The 16,000-nt window shown below is 42.4% G+C and overlaps 1 protein-coding gene across 24 annotated transcripts in view; it reads left to right on the top strand.

Moving 5' to 3' along the window:
- Positions 1-16,000, top strand: part of TEAD1 (TEA domain transcription factor 1) — a 176,268-nt gene that overhangs the window by 146,500 nt on the left and 13,768 nt on the right. For all 24 annotated transcript variants that reach the window (XM_083725524.1, XM_083725535.1, XM_083725536.1 and 21 more), the window contains 5 exons: positions 128-262; positions 485-531; positions 2,754-2,815; positions 3,875-3,999; positions 12,997-13,170. In XM_083725524.1, the coding sequence (XP_083581650.1) occupies positions 128-262; positions 485-531; positions 2,754-2,815; positions 3,875-3,999; positions 12,997-13,170 (543 nt within the window). The remainder of the gene's footprint in view (positions 1-127; positions 263-484; positions 532-2,753; positions 2,816-3,874; positions 4,000-12,996; positions 13,171-16,000) is intronic.

Genomic DNA, 16,000 nt, shown 5'->3' with positions numbered 1-16,000 from the left:
ATTTTTCACATTTCCTGTGCCTTAAAAAATATATTAATTTTAGCATATGTGCTTCCTAGCTGTGCTTGCTTAGTGTGATTTGTTGTGTCCAGTCTATTAATGAATGCCTGTAATTGTCATGTTGAAGGATCAGACTGCAAAGGACAAAGCACTCCAGCACATGGCCGCTATGTCATCAGCTCAAATAGTATCTGCAACAGCGATTCACAATAAGTTGGGCCTGCCAGGAATTCCCCGTCCGACGTTTCCTGGAGCACCTGGAGTAAGTTAATTGGCTGCAATAAAAAAGTACATTTCAGAACAATGATTGGTAGGAAATGAAGGATGGATCAATTAATTTCTCTATAAAATGTACTTCCCCCTTCCCTTATAAAATTCTTTAGTGGAAAATATATATAGGAAATGTGCCTCGAAAGACAGCAATTGAAAAAAAGTGTGTGTTAAAATAAAAATATTTAATTTTATTTTTTTCACTCCCATGCAGTTTTGGCCAGGGATGATACAAACAGGACAGCCTGGATCTTCACAAGAGTAAGTGATGGAAAACATGACTGAGAGCCACTGTTCTCACTTGTTTGTATGTATATGTTGCAATACACATTGGTAGGTATGTGTTTATTTGAATGCAGGTGTATATCCAAAAATGATGTGTACCTAGCCAGAGGAATTCAATCCCAGAGGCTATAGCTAAGGAACGTAATGAGTGTGGCAGTGGTGGCATGGGAAATAGATGAAGCATTTGTGTGACCAGAATGCTTTCTATACTTAATACTAGTTTTCCAGCACATTTACCCAGTCACCACAGTGTCTGTTAATGAGGATTAAAAAAAAGGCTGTTTCAATTAGGGTCAGTGGTGGGATACTCAAGCTGTACAGAAATTAGTTCCAGCCTCACCTCTACATCCAGTGAGATTAGGAGCAGATTTTAGGATTTCAGGAAGGGATGTGTTTCTATTCGGACCACAACCATGGGGCGTGGGGCTAGGTTAATCCCTCACATATCATGGTCCAGATACTTTTCTACCCCCTCTCCCCACCGCAGCTGCTAACTAAAGAACAAAAGTCAGGTATGGTAAATGCTTGCATCCATTTAATATTACGTCTCGTTTGGTCATGGAAATGTGTGGTGTTTACACAGTCTGGGGCAGTATTTGGTGTCCTATGGTCCTCCAGATGTTTTGGTCTACAGATTCCATCAACCTCGGCCAGCACAACTGTGCTATACATCTGCACTGACTGGAGTTGTAGTCCTAAACATCTGAGGGGCACCAGGTTGGCAAAGGCTGACCTGTCCCTCAGCTCAGGCACTAATTTGTGCATATTGTGGGTGGGATTCGACTAATGAGTCCCATCAGCATAAGCCCTGTATAAGGACTTCCACTTGCACAACAGGGCTTTCTCCCCCCCCCCCCCGTCCCCCAGGGGAAAAAAGATATGTGTGTGTGTGTGTGTGTGTGTGTGTGTGTGTGTGTAAGTGTAAGAAACCCCCCTGGAACAGTGTGTGGGGTGAGGAGAGGGGGGATTGTTCCATTTGGCAAGCTGTGACTGAATGTTTTCCTCAGTAGAACAATGAATTGCCGTATTGGCCTGAATATAAGACTCACCCAAAAATAAGCCGCACTTTTAAAATTGAAGGAGGGAAGAGAAAAAAAAGACAATCCCGGGCTGCTTCCGGGGGGGGGGGGGGAGCCGCACTGCTTTGCCACTGGCCTTCCCCGCTTCTTTCTGGCAGCTTGAGGGAGGCTTGGGAGTGGCGAGCGGGCTGCACACCGCTGCCCGGCACTCCCAGGTTACTCCCTGGGGGGGGGGAGCCATGCCACTTTGCTAACGGCGTCCCCAAGAGCAGCCCAGCAGTGTGGCGCAATGGCGCACAGCCCGCCTACTGCTCCCAAGCCTCCCCAGAGCTGTTGGGGGAAAGGGAAAGTCACAAATATAAACCACACTTTAACTGTTCGCTGTCAGAATTTGGAGAAAAAGTGTGGCTTATATTTGGACCAATATGGTACTCCCATTGTACATTTACATGCCTCTTCTTGGCCACTTCAAGCGCTTTGGCTGAACAGCGGCTAATAAACTTTAAACAAACAAATGGATGCACACAGTCCTGAGGTCCATTTCCAATCACACTCTTTGTGGAGGTGATGGCACAGAGTGGTGTCCCAAATATCCTGAAGGCCATTCGCTAAGAAGGGCTTCCACACTTCCCCAGCCCAGCTTTGTGTCTTTCTTGATTTGACCAATGAACCAAAATATTAGTGGCAAGCAGCTATGCAGCCAAAAAAGGGGGCGGGGCAGGGAATGGATTTGGTGGCCCTAAGGTGGGCCACTGGCCCATACACATTGAGGTGCCAATCTGAAGTTGCTGAGCAAGGAGAGAGGATTCCTCCATTTTAAATCTGTGTTGCTTCCTCAGGACTGCAACTCTTTAATCACTACGCTACACTCGTCCCAGGATGGACTAGCTTTAGACCAGGCTTCTTCTACCTCGGCCCTCCAGATGTTTTGAGACTACAATTCCCATCATCCCTGACCACTGGGCCTGCTAGCTAGGGATCATGGGAGTTGTAGGCCAAAAACATCTGGAGGGCCGAGGTTGAGGAAGCCTGCTTTAGACCATTAATTCAGACTAAGAAATACTGCTCTAAAAGGAGGTTTACACTGTTGTCTTTACTAGAAACAAAATGTGCTTTCTTGTCACTGTTATTAAATACTTCAGTTAATATCTGACTTCATTGTCCAATGGTTTATTTCAGCATAAAGCCATTTGTCCAGCAAGCCTACCCTATACAGCCAACTGTCGCAACTCCCATTTCAGGTAACAATTACAGATTTATCCGTTTGTTTAGATTTTTTTGGACCCACTCTTTATTTAGTGCCTGGCACAGGTTGCAGCCTTTAATTACATCTACACAAGGGAGTTCAGTAGTCTCACTGGTCATCTACCTCGGATGAATGTATTTGTGAGTTTGTGTATGCAATATTTATCTATGCAGAGATGATGGAATATGCATTCGAATCATCTAATTCACATCTACTTTTAGAGCCATAGTGGCATTACCAATTCCAGAATTCCTTACTGTAGGAACATCTGTGAAGAAATGGCACATTTCTTTGTCCTTTCTAAATCTAAAACCATACCCTTTGGCCTCATATGCAATAAACTAAAGGAATATAAAATCATTCAATTGACTTTATCTTAAAATGATTATTGACTTCATTAAGGTCTCCTTGGCTCTAATGTATACAAACATTCCCAGTAATGAATGGCATATCTTTCAGAGTTGCATCAGTCTTGGACTACTTCATTTATACTTATTTTACTGAGGTTTCTGTGATTATTTTAATGTTTTCTTGTAAAGTGTTGTCTAATTACCATATTTACTTGAGTCTAATGCCCCATCAAATTTAACGCACATCTCAATTTTCAGATCCTTGAAACAAAACAAAGTATTTGCTGGCGAATGTAAATGTGCCATCAAATCTAATGCCCACCTTAATTTTTGCAATGTAATTTGGCCAAAAAAGGTGAGCATTAGATTCCAGTAAATACGGTATTATAGAATGAATTGCACGGTCCTGATACATCAAATACAATATATTGGATAGGCTTTTCTTTTGTTTACAAAGAAGAATGTAATACTGGTACTTGAGGGAGGAAAGAGCAATATAATTTTAACAACAAGTAAAACACAAATGTTATGAATATAAAATAACCATATTTCCAAGCAATTGAGAACGAGCTTAAAAGTAGTTGAATTTGAACAGTTATAATAAAATAGGCTGACATCAAGTTTTCTTCATCCACAATAATAAATAATACAATGCAATCGTAATCTAAAACTAGCAAAGACGTTGCTGATCATTTATACTTCAGGGTTTGAACCTGCATCAGCTCCAGCCCCCTCAGTTCCTGCTTGGCAAGGTCGATCTATTGGAACAACTAAACTCAGATTGGTGGAATTTTCAGCTTTTCTTGAACAACAAAGAGATCCAGATTCTGTAAGTATTACCCTGAATTACGCAAATATCCTTTATAGCAGTTGTTGTGCCTCTTTACTCTTGCAGTTTTGTATCACATCTTTTCACTAATGCAATGCAAACATCTGCCTGTACCATGGAAACTTCTAAATCACATGTTCTGTTTGTGTGATCAACAGGGATGGTTCATGGTGCCCCTCACAAATCCTAGAATATACTCTAGCTGCTTTCAAGGAATAGAGCATATGAATTTATTATGTTTGTTCTTGTAATCAGCTTTAAGGCAATGAGAAGATTTCAGCTATCTATATCTATCTATCATCATTATCCATCTATCTATAATAGCACAGAGATTTGGTAAACTTCGAAGGCTGAGGATAATAATATTTTCAGTGTCAATTGTCATCTTGCTTTCATTTTGCGGGGGGGGGGGGGGCATGTTAAACTTGCTGCTTTATGCAGATTTTATTTCTTTATGAAAAGTGAATGCACTTATGAAAAACCTGGAAAACGAAACCTTTCTTTGCTTCAAATACCTTGCAAAATACAATAGTCTGTAGAGTGGAGCCTCATCTTATGCTTTCTATAACTCTTTTCTGGGAACAATTGAATGTATGTATCCTTGCAAGTAGGCATTATCAATAAAGTGTTTTCCTACACTAATGATCAGAGACATACTGTGGCAACCTTACATCAGAGTATTCTTCATAGCAATAAGGCTGTGAGCGGAAAATAGCACAACAGTACAGAAATTAAGATGCACAATATGGTTGCTTTTTCAATGCTGCTGTTCAACATGTTGAATGAAGTTTAGCTTTCAATGTAGGCATGACTTTCCCCTTAGAAGACAATATACAACTATTGAAACAGAGCCTTTTGGAGACAGATGTTTACACTGATTGTCTACGTGCTGAAAAGGCTTTTGATTCAGGGCTTGCATTTCACACCTGAAAGCTCAAGCCTCTCCGGCTGTATAGATGTACTTGATTGGCTGAAATAGGAGGGTGACTTGGTTTTACCTGATCATCACATCCTAATCGGGTCTCAGCATTCTCTTGAACGTGGAATTTACTGAGTTCTTGCCATCCGCTGTTGCGGTGATACGGCCAAAAAGTCACATAAGAAAACATAGGGTGGGGGTGGTTTGTGAAGCAGAGTAGAAGTTTCTCCGTTGTTCACCAGCTGAAATACAAGGCCAAGGATAGAAAGATTCCCCTTTTCCACAGCAAGCAGTGTTTGTTTCCTTTTTCATGTCATTGAAAAGAGATTTATAAGAGATTTCATGCCAGCTGGAGGGTTTAGAGCAGCTATGTTGAACATCTGGCTCTCCAATTACTGGACTACAACTCCCATCAGCCCCAGAAAACATTGCCAGGGATGGGGGTGAAGGGAGCTTTACTTCAGTAGCATTTGGAAGGCCAAAGGTTCACCACACCTGGTTTAGAGGTGTTGGTCATCCATGACCAAACCACACACTTACTCTCCTCCTAGCGGTGCAGCAATAAAATTGTCAGCATGTGTGCAAAGCTAAAGAGGGTCTGTTATGGTTTCAAATTGGGTGGGGGACTGCGTGTTGAGATTCCTGCATTGCAGGGGGGTTGGACTAGATGACCCTAGGGGTCCCTTCCAACTCTACCATTCTAAGTATATGTCCAGAGATGATGTCACTGAGCCAAATCTAATGGTGTGCTTACATAATCCATGAAGCTGGAGAAGCTGCCTACCCCTCACATGAGCAGGCATGGGTCATTCACATCCTTGTTCCATATGGGGGAACTGCTGGTCGCAGCCACAGCTCAGTGGCTTGTATGCTGAAGGTATCAGGTTCAATTCCTGGTATCTCCCACACAGGGCTGGGTATGCCTCATGTCCTGTAACTGCTCTGCCAGTCACTGTAGAGAATACTGATAATGTTACGGACAGGGACGGTGAACTTAATAGGTTCTCATCAAAGCATCAGGAATATAGCCATTACTTTCTCCACATTAGCCAAAATTTTAGAGAGAGCAAAGCAGGGTTGCCCTTTGCTAATGTTAACCTGCTTTAAGATTAGGGAGCATAAGGTTGGTGTGGATTTTCCATTGTTGCTAAGATGCGTTTGATAAAGTAGCTACTACTTTGGAATAAAGGCAGCAATCTGATGTGGACACTGATGTGGGAATAAGTCCCTTGGAACTCAGTGCAACCTACTTTTGAGTAAGCATGTACAAGATTGCACCATGAATAAAGTTTGCAGTTTTAGCTCCCTCTGCTGGTTCTGCTTCAGCAGGTCGTTAGAAGACATTGTTTCCATATTTTCATTTTCTAAAGAGGAAAATGTTATGTGCAGTCCTAAGAGCCGTAATGATCAGTGAGGGCAGCGGTGCTGACATGGCATCCAGTCCCTGGCATTGCTGTGGCTTACCAGAAGGACAGGTCACAATATACAGCACATGGTCCTGCTAGTTTGGGCCTTCAACTGTCTCCGAAAACCAAACGGTAGAAGGTGGCAGGAAAACTGCAATCTGATCACCAGACTCTTCTTTTTGGAACATGGAGGCAGGGAATAATCTGGACTGGGGTCATGGCCTTATCAGAGTGGTGCTTTTAACTCTCTTCTCTGCAGCTTTTTCTCAGTCTGAATCCCTCTCCCAGTTCCAGTGGGCTTGTGTGTATGTCTGGAATTGGATTACCAACATGGAAAGAAAGGGTTAACACTCCCTCTGCACCACAGCCTCCACCCCAATTGCTCTCCATGGCTGCATTTGCCCTTTTAGAGGCACACAGAATCTCTGAAATGCATTTGGACTAGCAATAAAATGCAGTTGAAATACAATTGGAACAGCAAACGTACTGTACCTTACATTTTGTCACAAGGTTTCTTAGCATTATGTTGTGGTGACAGGGTAGTTCTTGTTATTGTTTTTGTTGACTTTCCATGCACAAGAGGGCTCAAACTGAAGCACATCAGGATCCTTCAACATATATATAATGAAACACTCGCACTGTTTGAAGTTTTCCACCCTGCTTGTTGAGTTTTGAATGGGATGGCAGTTTTAAATAAAACACATTATTATGATATGCTTAATTGTATGTTAGCAAGTAAAACAAATGCAGGTGTTTTGTCTTTGTTTTGCCACAGCTTGTATGTTAGCATCCCCTGACACCAGCAATTTGTCTTGGTTCCTTTGAATTCCTAAATGGATTATAATTTCTTTTTCTCCTGGTATTATTTGACAAGAGCCATTTTTCATGGCCTTACAGGCAGCATTCTTCAAATACGAGAGAGTTCAGTAAGAGGCAGCCATCTCAAAGCTACAGAGGTTACTTTAGATAGTACGGGTGAAACAGTCCGTGAATGCGTGTTCTCAAATTCTTTCTTAAACTTCTTTCTTAAAAACAAGCACAAGGGCCATAACATCAAAATGTTAAAGGAATCTCAGTCCTGAACCCTTAAGTACTGGGGTGGGCAATTTTCTCCTTAGAAATGACCTTCTGCAAACCTAGCATATAACAGGCAGAAAGGATAATGATGTAAATGAAAGGTATTTGTTGTATTTTCTGAGCTTCTACTGAAAACTGAGATGTACGAGGTATTGTTACTGAAGCTTTCAAGTGCAGTCCTGGAAAAGTGAGGAAGAAGGGAGTCATGCCCCACCTGAGTGTACATCAATGCTCCAGGCTGCAGCCCACCATACTGAAGAGATCCTCCACTTGTCTGGCTGTGGCATTCAGCCATCCATGTGCCAGAAGGTTCTCTGTCGGAAGTAAGAGAAATGGCCCTGAGCTCTTCACTGCACCGAGAGGAGGAAGAGAGGCCAGGAAGCGGGGTCTGCAGCAGTCAGAATGGGATGGACAGGGTGGAAAGGGGTAGCCTGGACTGGCTTTTCCTCTCCCCTCAGTTGCCCCTTTATGACACAGCCTTTTGTGAAGGGCTTTGACCCTCACTCGCCATCTGTCACTGATCAGCATGCAAGTTGAGAGGTCTGCTCCCTGCTTATTTCTGCTCCTTTGCCCATTCAGAGCCTCCCTGCTCCTCTTCTCCAGGGTGTGGAGGAGATTAAGACTGCGTTCTTTTAAGTGTGAGTGATCTCATAAGTGGTGTACAGTTGTCTCTAAACCAACATGAGTTCTTTTTTTTTTGAAAAGAAAATCTATTCATTTAATGCCTACTACATTATCATTGTCGTTCATTAGAAACATGCCGTGACTGAAGGGATTAGTCATCATTCTGTTTAGTGTAGGAATTACAGTAACATAAGGAGAAAATAATCACACATGCAATGTCAAAATAAACATTTATGTCCTTCGAATATTGTGAGATGATGCCATACCATCTGTCCCTCTGAAACATGTTGGAATTTTTGCTGTTGCTACAGCAGCATCTGGTACTTTTGGCAAGATCAGCAAACAACTGTAGTAGCTCCACAGCTGCCTTTAACTTTGCTTTGGATTTGAAAAGCACACTGTCTTTTGCACACTGTCTTAAGTCAGAAGTTTAACAACACAATCATTTTGTGAGTTTCAGTCTCTTTCTCCATTGCCCCACTAAACTCTATATGTAGGACTTGCAGTACTCATGTGTAGATCTGCACTATGTATAAGGAATTCTGTGCCCACAAAAATGAAACATGAGTTTTTGAGAACTTTTCTCCCACTCCCTGAATTGACCTTCATAGAAAATCTTACTAAATAAAGCAGAAGGGAAGTACATTCCGAGTTGGTGAGGTTGCTAAGAGCATACACTATGAGCCAGGATGGACTGGGTTTATATCTCACATGTACGATATGTACCGTATTTTTCGCCCTATAGGACACACTTTTTCCCCTCCAAAAATGAAGGGGAAATGTGTGTGCGTCCTGTAGGGCAAATGCAGGCTTTCGCTGAAGCTTGGAGAGCGAGAGGGGTCGGTGCGCACCGACCCCTCTCTCCAGGCTTCAGGAAGCTATCCATAAGCCTGGGGAGCCCGCGGGAATTCCCGCAGGGCTCCCTAGGCTGCGGATAGCAGCCTGCTTGCCCGAGCGTGGAGCGCACTGAATCAGAGCGCCCCGCGCTTTGGGAAGCTATCCGTAGCCTAGGGAGCCCTGTGGGAGTTCCCGCGGCTGGGGGATGGGAATAATTTTTTTTTATTTATTCCCACCGCAAAAAACTAGGTGTGTCTAATGGGCCGGTGCGTCCTATAGGGCGAAAAATACGGTATCTTTTCATTCTCATTATGGCTGAAGATACAGAATGCAGCAATCTTGCTTTGAAGCTAAGCTCATCCTATGCATGCTGTCTTAAGTTTCATGGAAGGAAAGTAAGATATAAATGTAGTAAATAAGACAGACCTACTTCACAGGATTGCAGGAAAGATTCCTGCGATAATGTTTGGTTGGTTAGCATCTGTCTGTTTCAGGAGACAATGGAGGAGTGCGCCTTTGGGGGTGAAGTCAAACTGTTGCATAAGTGGGGGGGATAGCATCCCCCAATATTTCCAATTAAAGGGCCGGATTCTCCCAAGTTCCCTGGTGGCTGCGCATGCATGCCATAGGATGTGCTTGTGTCGCGCACACGAATGGTGTCAGCTTGCAATCCCAATGCGCTGACATTGCATAGCCTTGGGCCCCCTCAATCTCAGTGGCAGCCCTGAACTGTTGGAAGGTTGCAGCTTCTGCTGTGATAATGCGTGTGAAATACTTTGTACAGTCTAAAGCATTGCATAAATGTTGTTACCAGCTCCACCTTATCCCTAGAGAATATTCTGCAATGACAAATCAAAAGGAAAAGCTCCTAGAAATCAAGGTGATTTTCAGAAGGAAGCTGTAAGAATTATTCAGGCAATATATCCCTAATTCGTGATTGTTCCAACTTCTGACCGGCTTGAGGTCCTTAGATGGTGAAACATTCTACCATTTCCCACATTCTTAACTTCAGAGGTCTAAGGTATTGTTGAGAAGAAGTCCAGTAAGCATCCCTACGGCTATTTCAATATAGATGGTTTTAGGAGATCGATTTGAAGCCTGAAAGTCTAATTTAAATTGTGGTGGTACAGCGGTGCAGTTTGGTGTATACATAAAAACTTTTACATACATAGTTTTAGACGTGAGTTTTAAAGAGGATAACAAGCTAGTTGCTTTTGTAGTTGGCATCTTGAGCAAGATGGTAAAGCTAGCAATTGTGCAGATGCTGTATGGTAATTACTTATTGTTACAGAATAGGACGATAATTACTGTAATTCTTGTGTAACTGATCGGTATGCAAGTTAAGCCTGCCCTTTCAAAGGCTTTTACTCATAAGCATTCATTCATTTATTCATTCATTCATGTGTTTGCTCATTCATGCATTCACTCCCTCCATTCATTTGTTTATGAACTCTACTCTTTAAAGAAGAAACACCCTTTTTGGCTGATGCTACCCCTCTGGTCTGTAAGCAAAGACTGGATAGGTTTTCCACTTGTATTTGGAGGTAACATAATTCAGGTTATTATGAAAGGGGAGTTTGGACAAAAATATTCCTAATTGATTGAAAAGCTGTGGGACTAGTTCATAATTGAACGAATCAAATTTAGATCTGATATAGTGTTAAATCCTGACTTGGAAGGGAAGCTACTGAAATATGACAATGCTGGCTGCAGGTACAGATTAATATGTTTTCTCTGTTTTATTCTACCTTTTATCATGTGAGGTTATTTTAAGTAGTTAACTGGTAGACAGATTCCTAAGGATGTAACAAGGGCCCTGTTGGATCAGACCAAAGGACCATCTTGTTCAGTATTCTGTTCCTTCAGTGCTCAACCAGTTGCCTATGGGAAGTCCACAAGCAAGACATTGGGTCGCCTATGGGTGTGTTTGCAAACCAAAGAAACTGTTGTAAACAACACACACAAGCCACAGTCAAGCACAACTTATTACTGTGTATTTCATGTATGAAAATAAAAATAAATAAATAAATAAATAAATAATAATTCAGAGCCAATGCAGTTGCCAGTTGGGACTATGATCTCCATTTGGTTTGCTGAAAGAGAAACACCTTCAGCAGGTTTCAAAAAGACAATAGAGAAGGTGCTTGCCTAATATATAATTGGAGGAGGTTTCAGTGGGTAGGTGCCACCACATGAAAGACGCTGTGCAGAATGGATCAGCAGCGAAGTGTGTGTCTATGCCGCCCAGGGCAGGTGCCCATGTGTTCCCACTACTGGGGCAGGGTCAGTGATCAGTTGTGTATGTAGGGGATGAGGCTATATTTTAGGTATTCAGATCGCAAGCTGTATAGCTCTTTGTACACCAATACCAGCATATTGAACTTAGTTTGATAGCTAACTAGCAGCCAGGCAAGTTCTTTCAGCAATATGATGGTGGTATTCCATCCCAGTCAGCAGTTGAGCAGCTGCATTCTGCACCAGCTGCATCTTCCAGGGCAGCACCACAACTGTTTTGCCAACCATGGTTCGTAAAAAGCACTCTTGGCCACTGAGGTCCCCATGGCCTCTAGCAACAGATGGATCCAGGAGCACTCTAGACTATGAATCTGACCCTTCCAAAGCAGGCAGTTGACTCTGGAATCACCCACCCACAGTGCCATGATGGCCAGGATTCAGAGTCAGTTTATCAGCTCTCATCCAGCTCACCACCAAGCCCAGGCCACCAGTTCAGGGCTTGCAAGCCCTCTTCGGATTCAGATGTTGCACAGAAATATTCTATTGGTTACAACTAAATTCTGTTTTCAAGCCTAAATTCAGCAACTAGGGAAGGCCTCCGCAGGTGCAACCATTGATGATCCCTTCATTAGGGACAATAAGACCTAATCAGCTACTTATTATTTATCTCACAAGTGGCCATGCTTTTTGACAAATGAGCAACAAGTCCAAAATACAAGAGCCTCCACCCCCCTTAAATTCTCTGCAAAACAGAGATGCAGCCTAGAACCTCAATGCCACTGTCACGAAAAGGGTTGATCTAATAATTTACAAACTTTCTATCCTGTCAACTATATTTAATATCCATCTATACTCATACAGCTAAAGACAAATAAAGTTTGTCAAGTCAATAGAACAATTCTTTACATAGCGAGGGTTCCATGACCTAGTCTGGGGGCACATGACATAATGAAAACTAAACTGGTCAAACCTCCATGTGTGTTGCCTTGTGCGCCATGGAAGAAAGATAGAATACAGTGGTACCTCAGGTTACATACGCTTCAGATTACATACGCTTCAGGTTACAGACTCTGCTAACCCAGAAATAGTACCTCGGATTAAGAACTTTGCTTCAGGATGAGAACAGAAATTGTGCTCCGGCAGCACAGCGGCAGCAGGAGGCCCCATTAGCTAAAGTGGTGCTTCAGGTTAAGAACAGTTTCAGGTTAAGAACGGACCTCCAGAATGAATTAAGTACGTAACCAGAGGTACCACTGTATAAATAAATGCAGGCTTTTGAAGAGGGACTTCATAAATCAGTGTCCAGGCATTTCAGTTTTATATCCAATTAAAAACTGCAAACTGTTGTCTACCTCCTGTTTTTCTTAGCAGCTGTTGTACAGAAATCAGACTTAACTTCATCACCTTCAAAGCAAGTTTGTGAAGAATCTTCCTGCTGTGCTTCCTTTCAGCTGTGCTGTGACTTTGCCTCCAGCCTACCAAGCTGGTGAGGCAGGCAGAAGCCAGACTCTGCTGTCTCAGTCCAGAGGTGGCTCCTAAAGCCTGTGCCACTTCTGCTGGTCACCTGTAGTTCATCCATTCTGTTTTTAATCCTCATTTTTCTGCACAGAAACCTGAGATTTAGAACAGGCATAGGCGGATTCCCTCACACCAAGTTTCATGACTGATTGTTTGCACTGCATTCCATTTCAGGACACCGAATCACCTATTTTCCTGTTTTTCTTCTGATTTTAGCATGCACATTTATTTATTACCTGGAATAATAAATAAATCCTCTAGGTATTGTGCAAACAGAAAGAGCATAAAACCCCGGCAAATGCAAAGATATGTTATTTGCATTAGAAATGCAAAGTTCTTATGACATCAGTAATAACGCTTTTTATTTCTTTACTTCCACAGTATAACAAACACCTCTTTGTGCACATTGGGCATGCCAACCATTCTTACAGCGATCCATTGCTGGAATCGGTAGACATTCGCCAGATTTATGACAAATTCCCTGAAAAGAAGGGCGGCTTGAAGGAGCTGTTTGGAAAAGGACCTCAGAATGCCTTCTTCCTCGTAAAATTTTGGGTGAGATATTCAAAATATTCTGCTGTTGTTGTTTTCCTAAATGTTCTATTACCTTTCTCATGGTATGAAGAAGGCGGATAGAGAAAATTCCCCTTCCTCTCTCATCGCACTAGAACACGTATAGGCAAACTCGGCCCTCCAGATGTTTCGGGACTACAACTCCCATCATCCCTGACCACTGGTCCTGTTAGCTAGGGATGATGGGAGCTGTAGTCCCAAAACGTCTGGAGGGGGGAGTTTGCCTATGCCTTCAGTAGAACTTGGGGACATCCTACGAAGCTGAATATTGAAAGATGACAGACACAAAAGAAAGCACATGATGGGCTAGATGGGCCTGATGGACTAGATGGGCCTGATCCAGCCATGCTCTAATGTACTTTCTTGGCTTGTGTAGGAAAAGTGGGTGGAGGGACACTTTCTCCCAAAACGTTAGAACTTTGGGTCATCCAATATAATTGACAGCATTTGATTCAGAACAGGCAGAGGGAAAAAGATATTCACACAGCATAAAAATAATTTATTTTTCTGCCCCAATATGTGCTGAAGGGCCCTAACTAAAATGTCTGTAAAAGAAAATTAGACAAATGCATGGAGGTTTAGTCCATCAATGGTTATTAGCCCATGATGGCTACAAAGAACTGCCTTTGATCTCAGCCAGTCGGGGTTGTCTTAAAGCTATTTCTTACCAAATACAATTTCAATAATGGCAAAGGTCAGCAGTTATCCCACCAGATTTACAAACCTATGCTCCCATTCATTTATACGTTTTGATCAACCTTCATCTCATAGGAACCTCAGGTGGTGAACCCAGTACAGTAGAATAAAAGTAAAGTGAAAACAAAATTAAAACTTAACATTGCTTCAATAAAACAGTTCAGCAGTGTGTCAAAATAGTATTATACAAATCCAGTGTCTCTGTACTTTAACCAGTCATCACAATCAAAACTATTTGAAGTATTCAGTGCTGCCACTAATTTTGAACAGCCGCTTGATTTAATAAATTTATTTTCAATCCTGACAGTTCTTACAGCAAAACAGATAACTGTTGTCGTAGTAGTGTCATGGTTCCGATCAGCCACTGAGTAATCTAGTTTGTCTTTTTAAGTAATGCCAAAATCTTATTCAAAAACCAAGGCAGAATATTTATTCAGAACTGTAGCGTGACAGGTTTTCAATCTTGCCAGCCCTGCAAAGGCATGAGTAATTTACAGCTAATTTTAGCATGTTAGCACAACATTTTTAAAACTGATCCAGTTTATGCTCACTCTACAACTGGTACTGAAACAATCTGCAAACTGTCACCTGCCATCTAGTGGAACATGTTAGCAATGCTGACTGCACCATCAAGACATCCCTGCATGTAAGAATCCCTGATGTCACAAAAATGCTGCTGTTAATGACTGTTGTGTAGCCAGCGCTTTTTGTAAAGTCAAACTGAGGGCTGCCTCAAACCCTGCATGTAGGTAGGCTGCATACTGTGTCCCCTACTGCCCTGGAAGATAACATTTCTAAGAGGGGAAAGTGAAACTTTTTTTAAAAAAAGCCTCAATTAATATACATTTGCCTGGTGTGAGATTTTTGAGAGCTCCCACCAAGAATGCTTGATCCACAAACAGATAATGGATGGTCATAAAAGGACTGCTGACACATGCAGCAAGTTAGGACCTTGAAGGTATGGTGAAACGACACAGTTTGGGTCTGCCCAGACTCTTCTCCCGTGGTATGCATTTGCTTTAACATCCTAGAGCCATTCCATATGCTATAATTACCATGTGAAAAGGAACCCCATTCTTGCTGTTTAGAACTATGAAGGTTCCCTTCCTATAGCCCCTAAGGTGAAGGGGCTTTAAATTCTTCTTCATCTTGTGCCTTTCTCTGTGCTGAGTCATAATTACTGCTGTCTGGGCTTTTTCCAGCGGTTCTCTCCCTCCTAATTTTTCCCAGTGGTTGAGAGGAGAAAGCAGGGAATATTAGCTGCCACCAAGTGCTTCAAGCCTCTCCAGTGTTCCTTGCTGGTAGAGAGTGAGCCTTCCGACATCTGAAGAGTCAAAGCTAACTGCAACATGTAGTAAAGTTTGTAACCCAGAAAAATATGCGAGAAGACATCGTTTTCCCTTCTTCCCTATATTGGTTCCATGCAGCAGTGCTCCTGTTCTGCTGCAGTTCAACTTCCACCAAAACCTGTTGTCCTTCTCACCGTCTGCTATGGTGGAACTTACATAATTTACGTAAATTACATCGCAGTACCTTGTTCCAGCCCATTCATTTCAATGTAAGGAAATTCAATGCAAATTGGGGTGGGGACATGTAATCAATTAAATGTAGTTTGCGGTAAGAAGGCAACAGCAAATAGCAGTTGTATTCACTGGGTTGATTTATGGCCTGGAGATGAAATGAATAAATGCACATCAGAAAACTTCCGCTCCCATTTTCTCTGACAGCCCAAAACTCTGATACGAGCAACCACTTGCCTCTCACTCCAGATTTGAAGGAAAGGATTGGACACATAGACATACATTTGCCCTATTTATATATTACATCACACTCAAGGAAGCAGCTGGAGAAGGTGGCTATAATCCTGTAGCTCTGTGGTGTAACCATGTACACAGTTTGCTGCAAGTGTTGAATAGGCATGTCTCCATCTACCATACCAAGGTGTCCTTTCATAGTTGTGACCCCGTGGGCAGAAGTCTTGTTTATATCTTGGCCTTTTAAGCTGAGATGCGTACATCTGAACCCTACAACAGAGAATTTCCCAGCTTTGGCCCCATCCATCTTGTGCCAGGCTCAATGTTTATATCAACAAATGTATCGTTAACTATACATTCTC

The sequence above is a fragment of the Podarcis gaigeae genome, assembly GCF_964106915.1.
Source record: "Podarcis gaigeae genome assembly, chromosome: 1".
Lineage (NCBI taxonomy): Eukaryota > Metazoa > Chordata > Lepidosauria > Squamata > Lacertidae > Podarcis > Podarcis gaigeae.
Note: the sequence above shows the minus strand (reverse complement) of the source record. Positions and strands in the feature narration are given on the sequence as shown.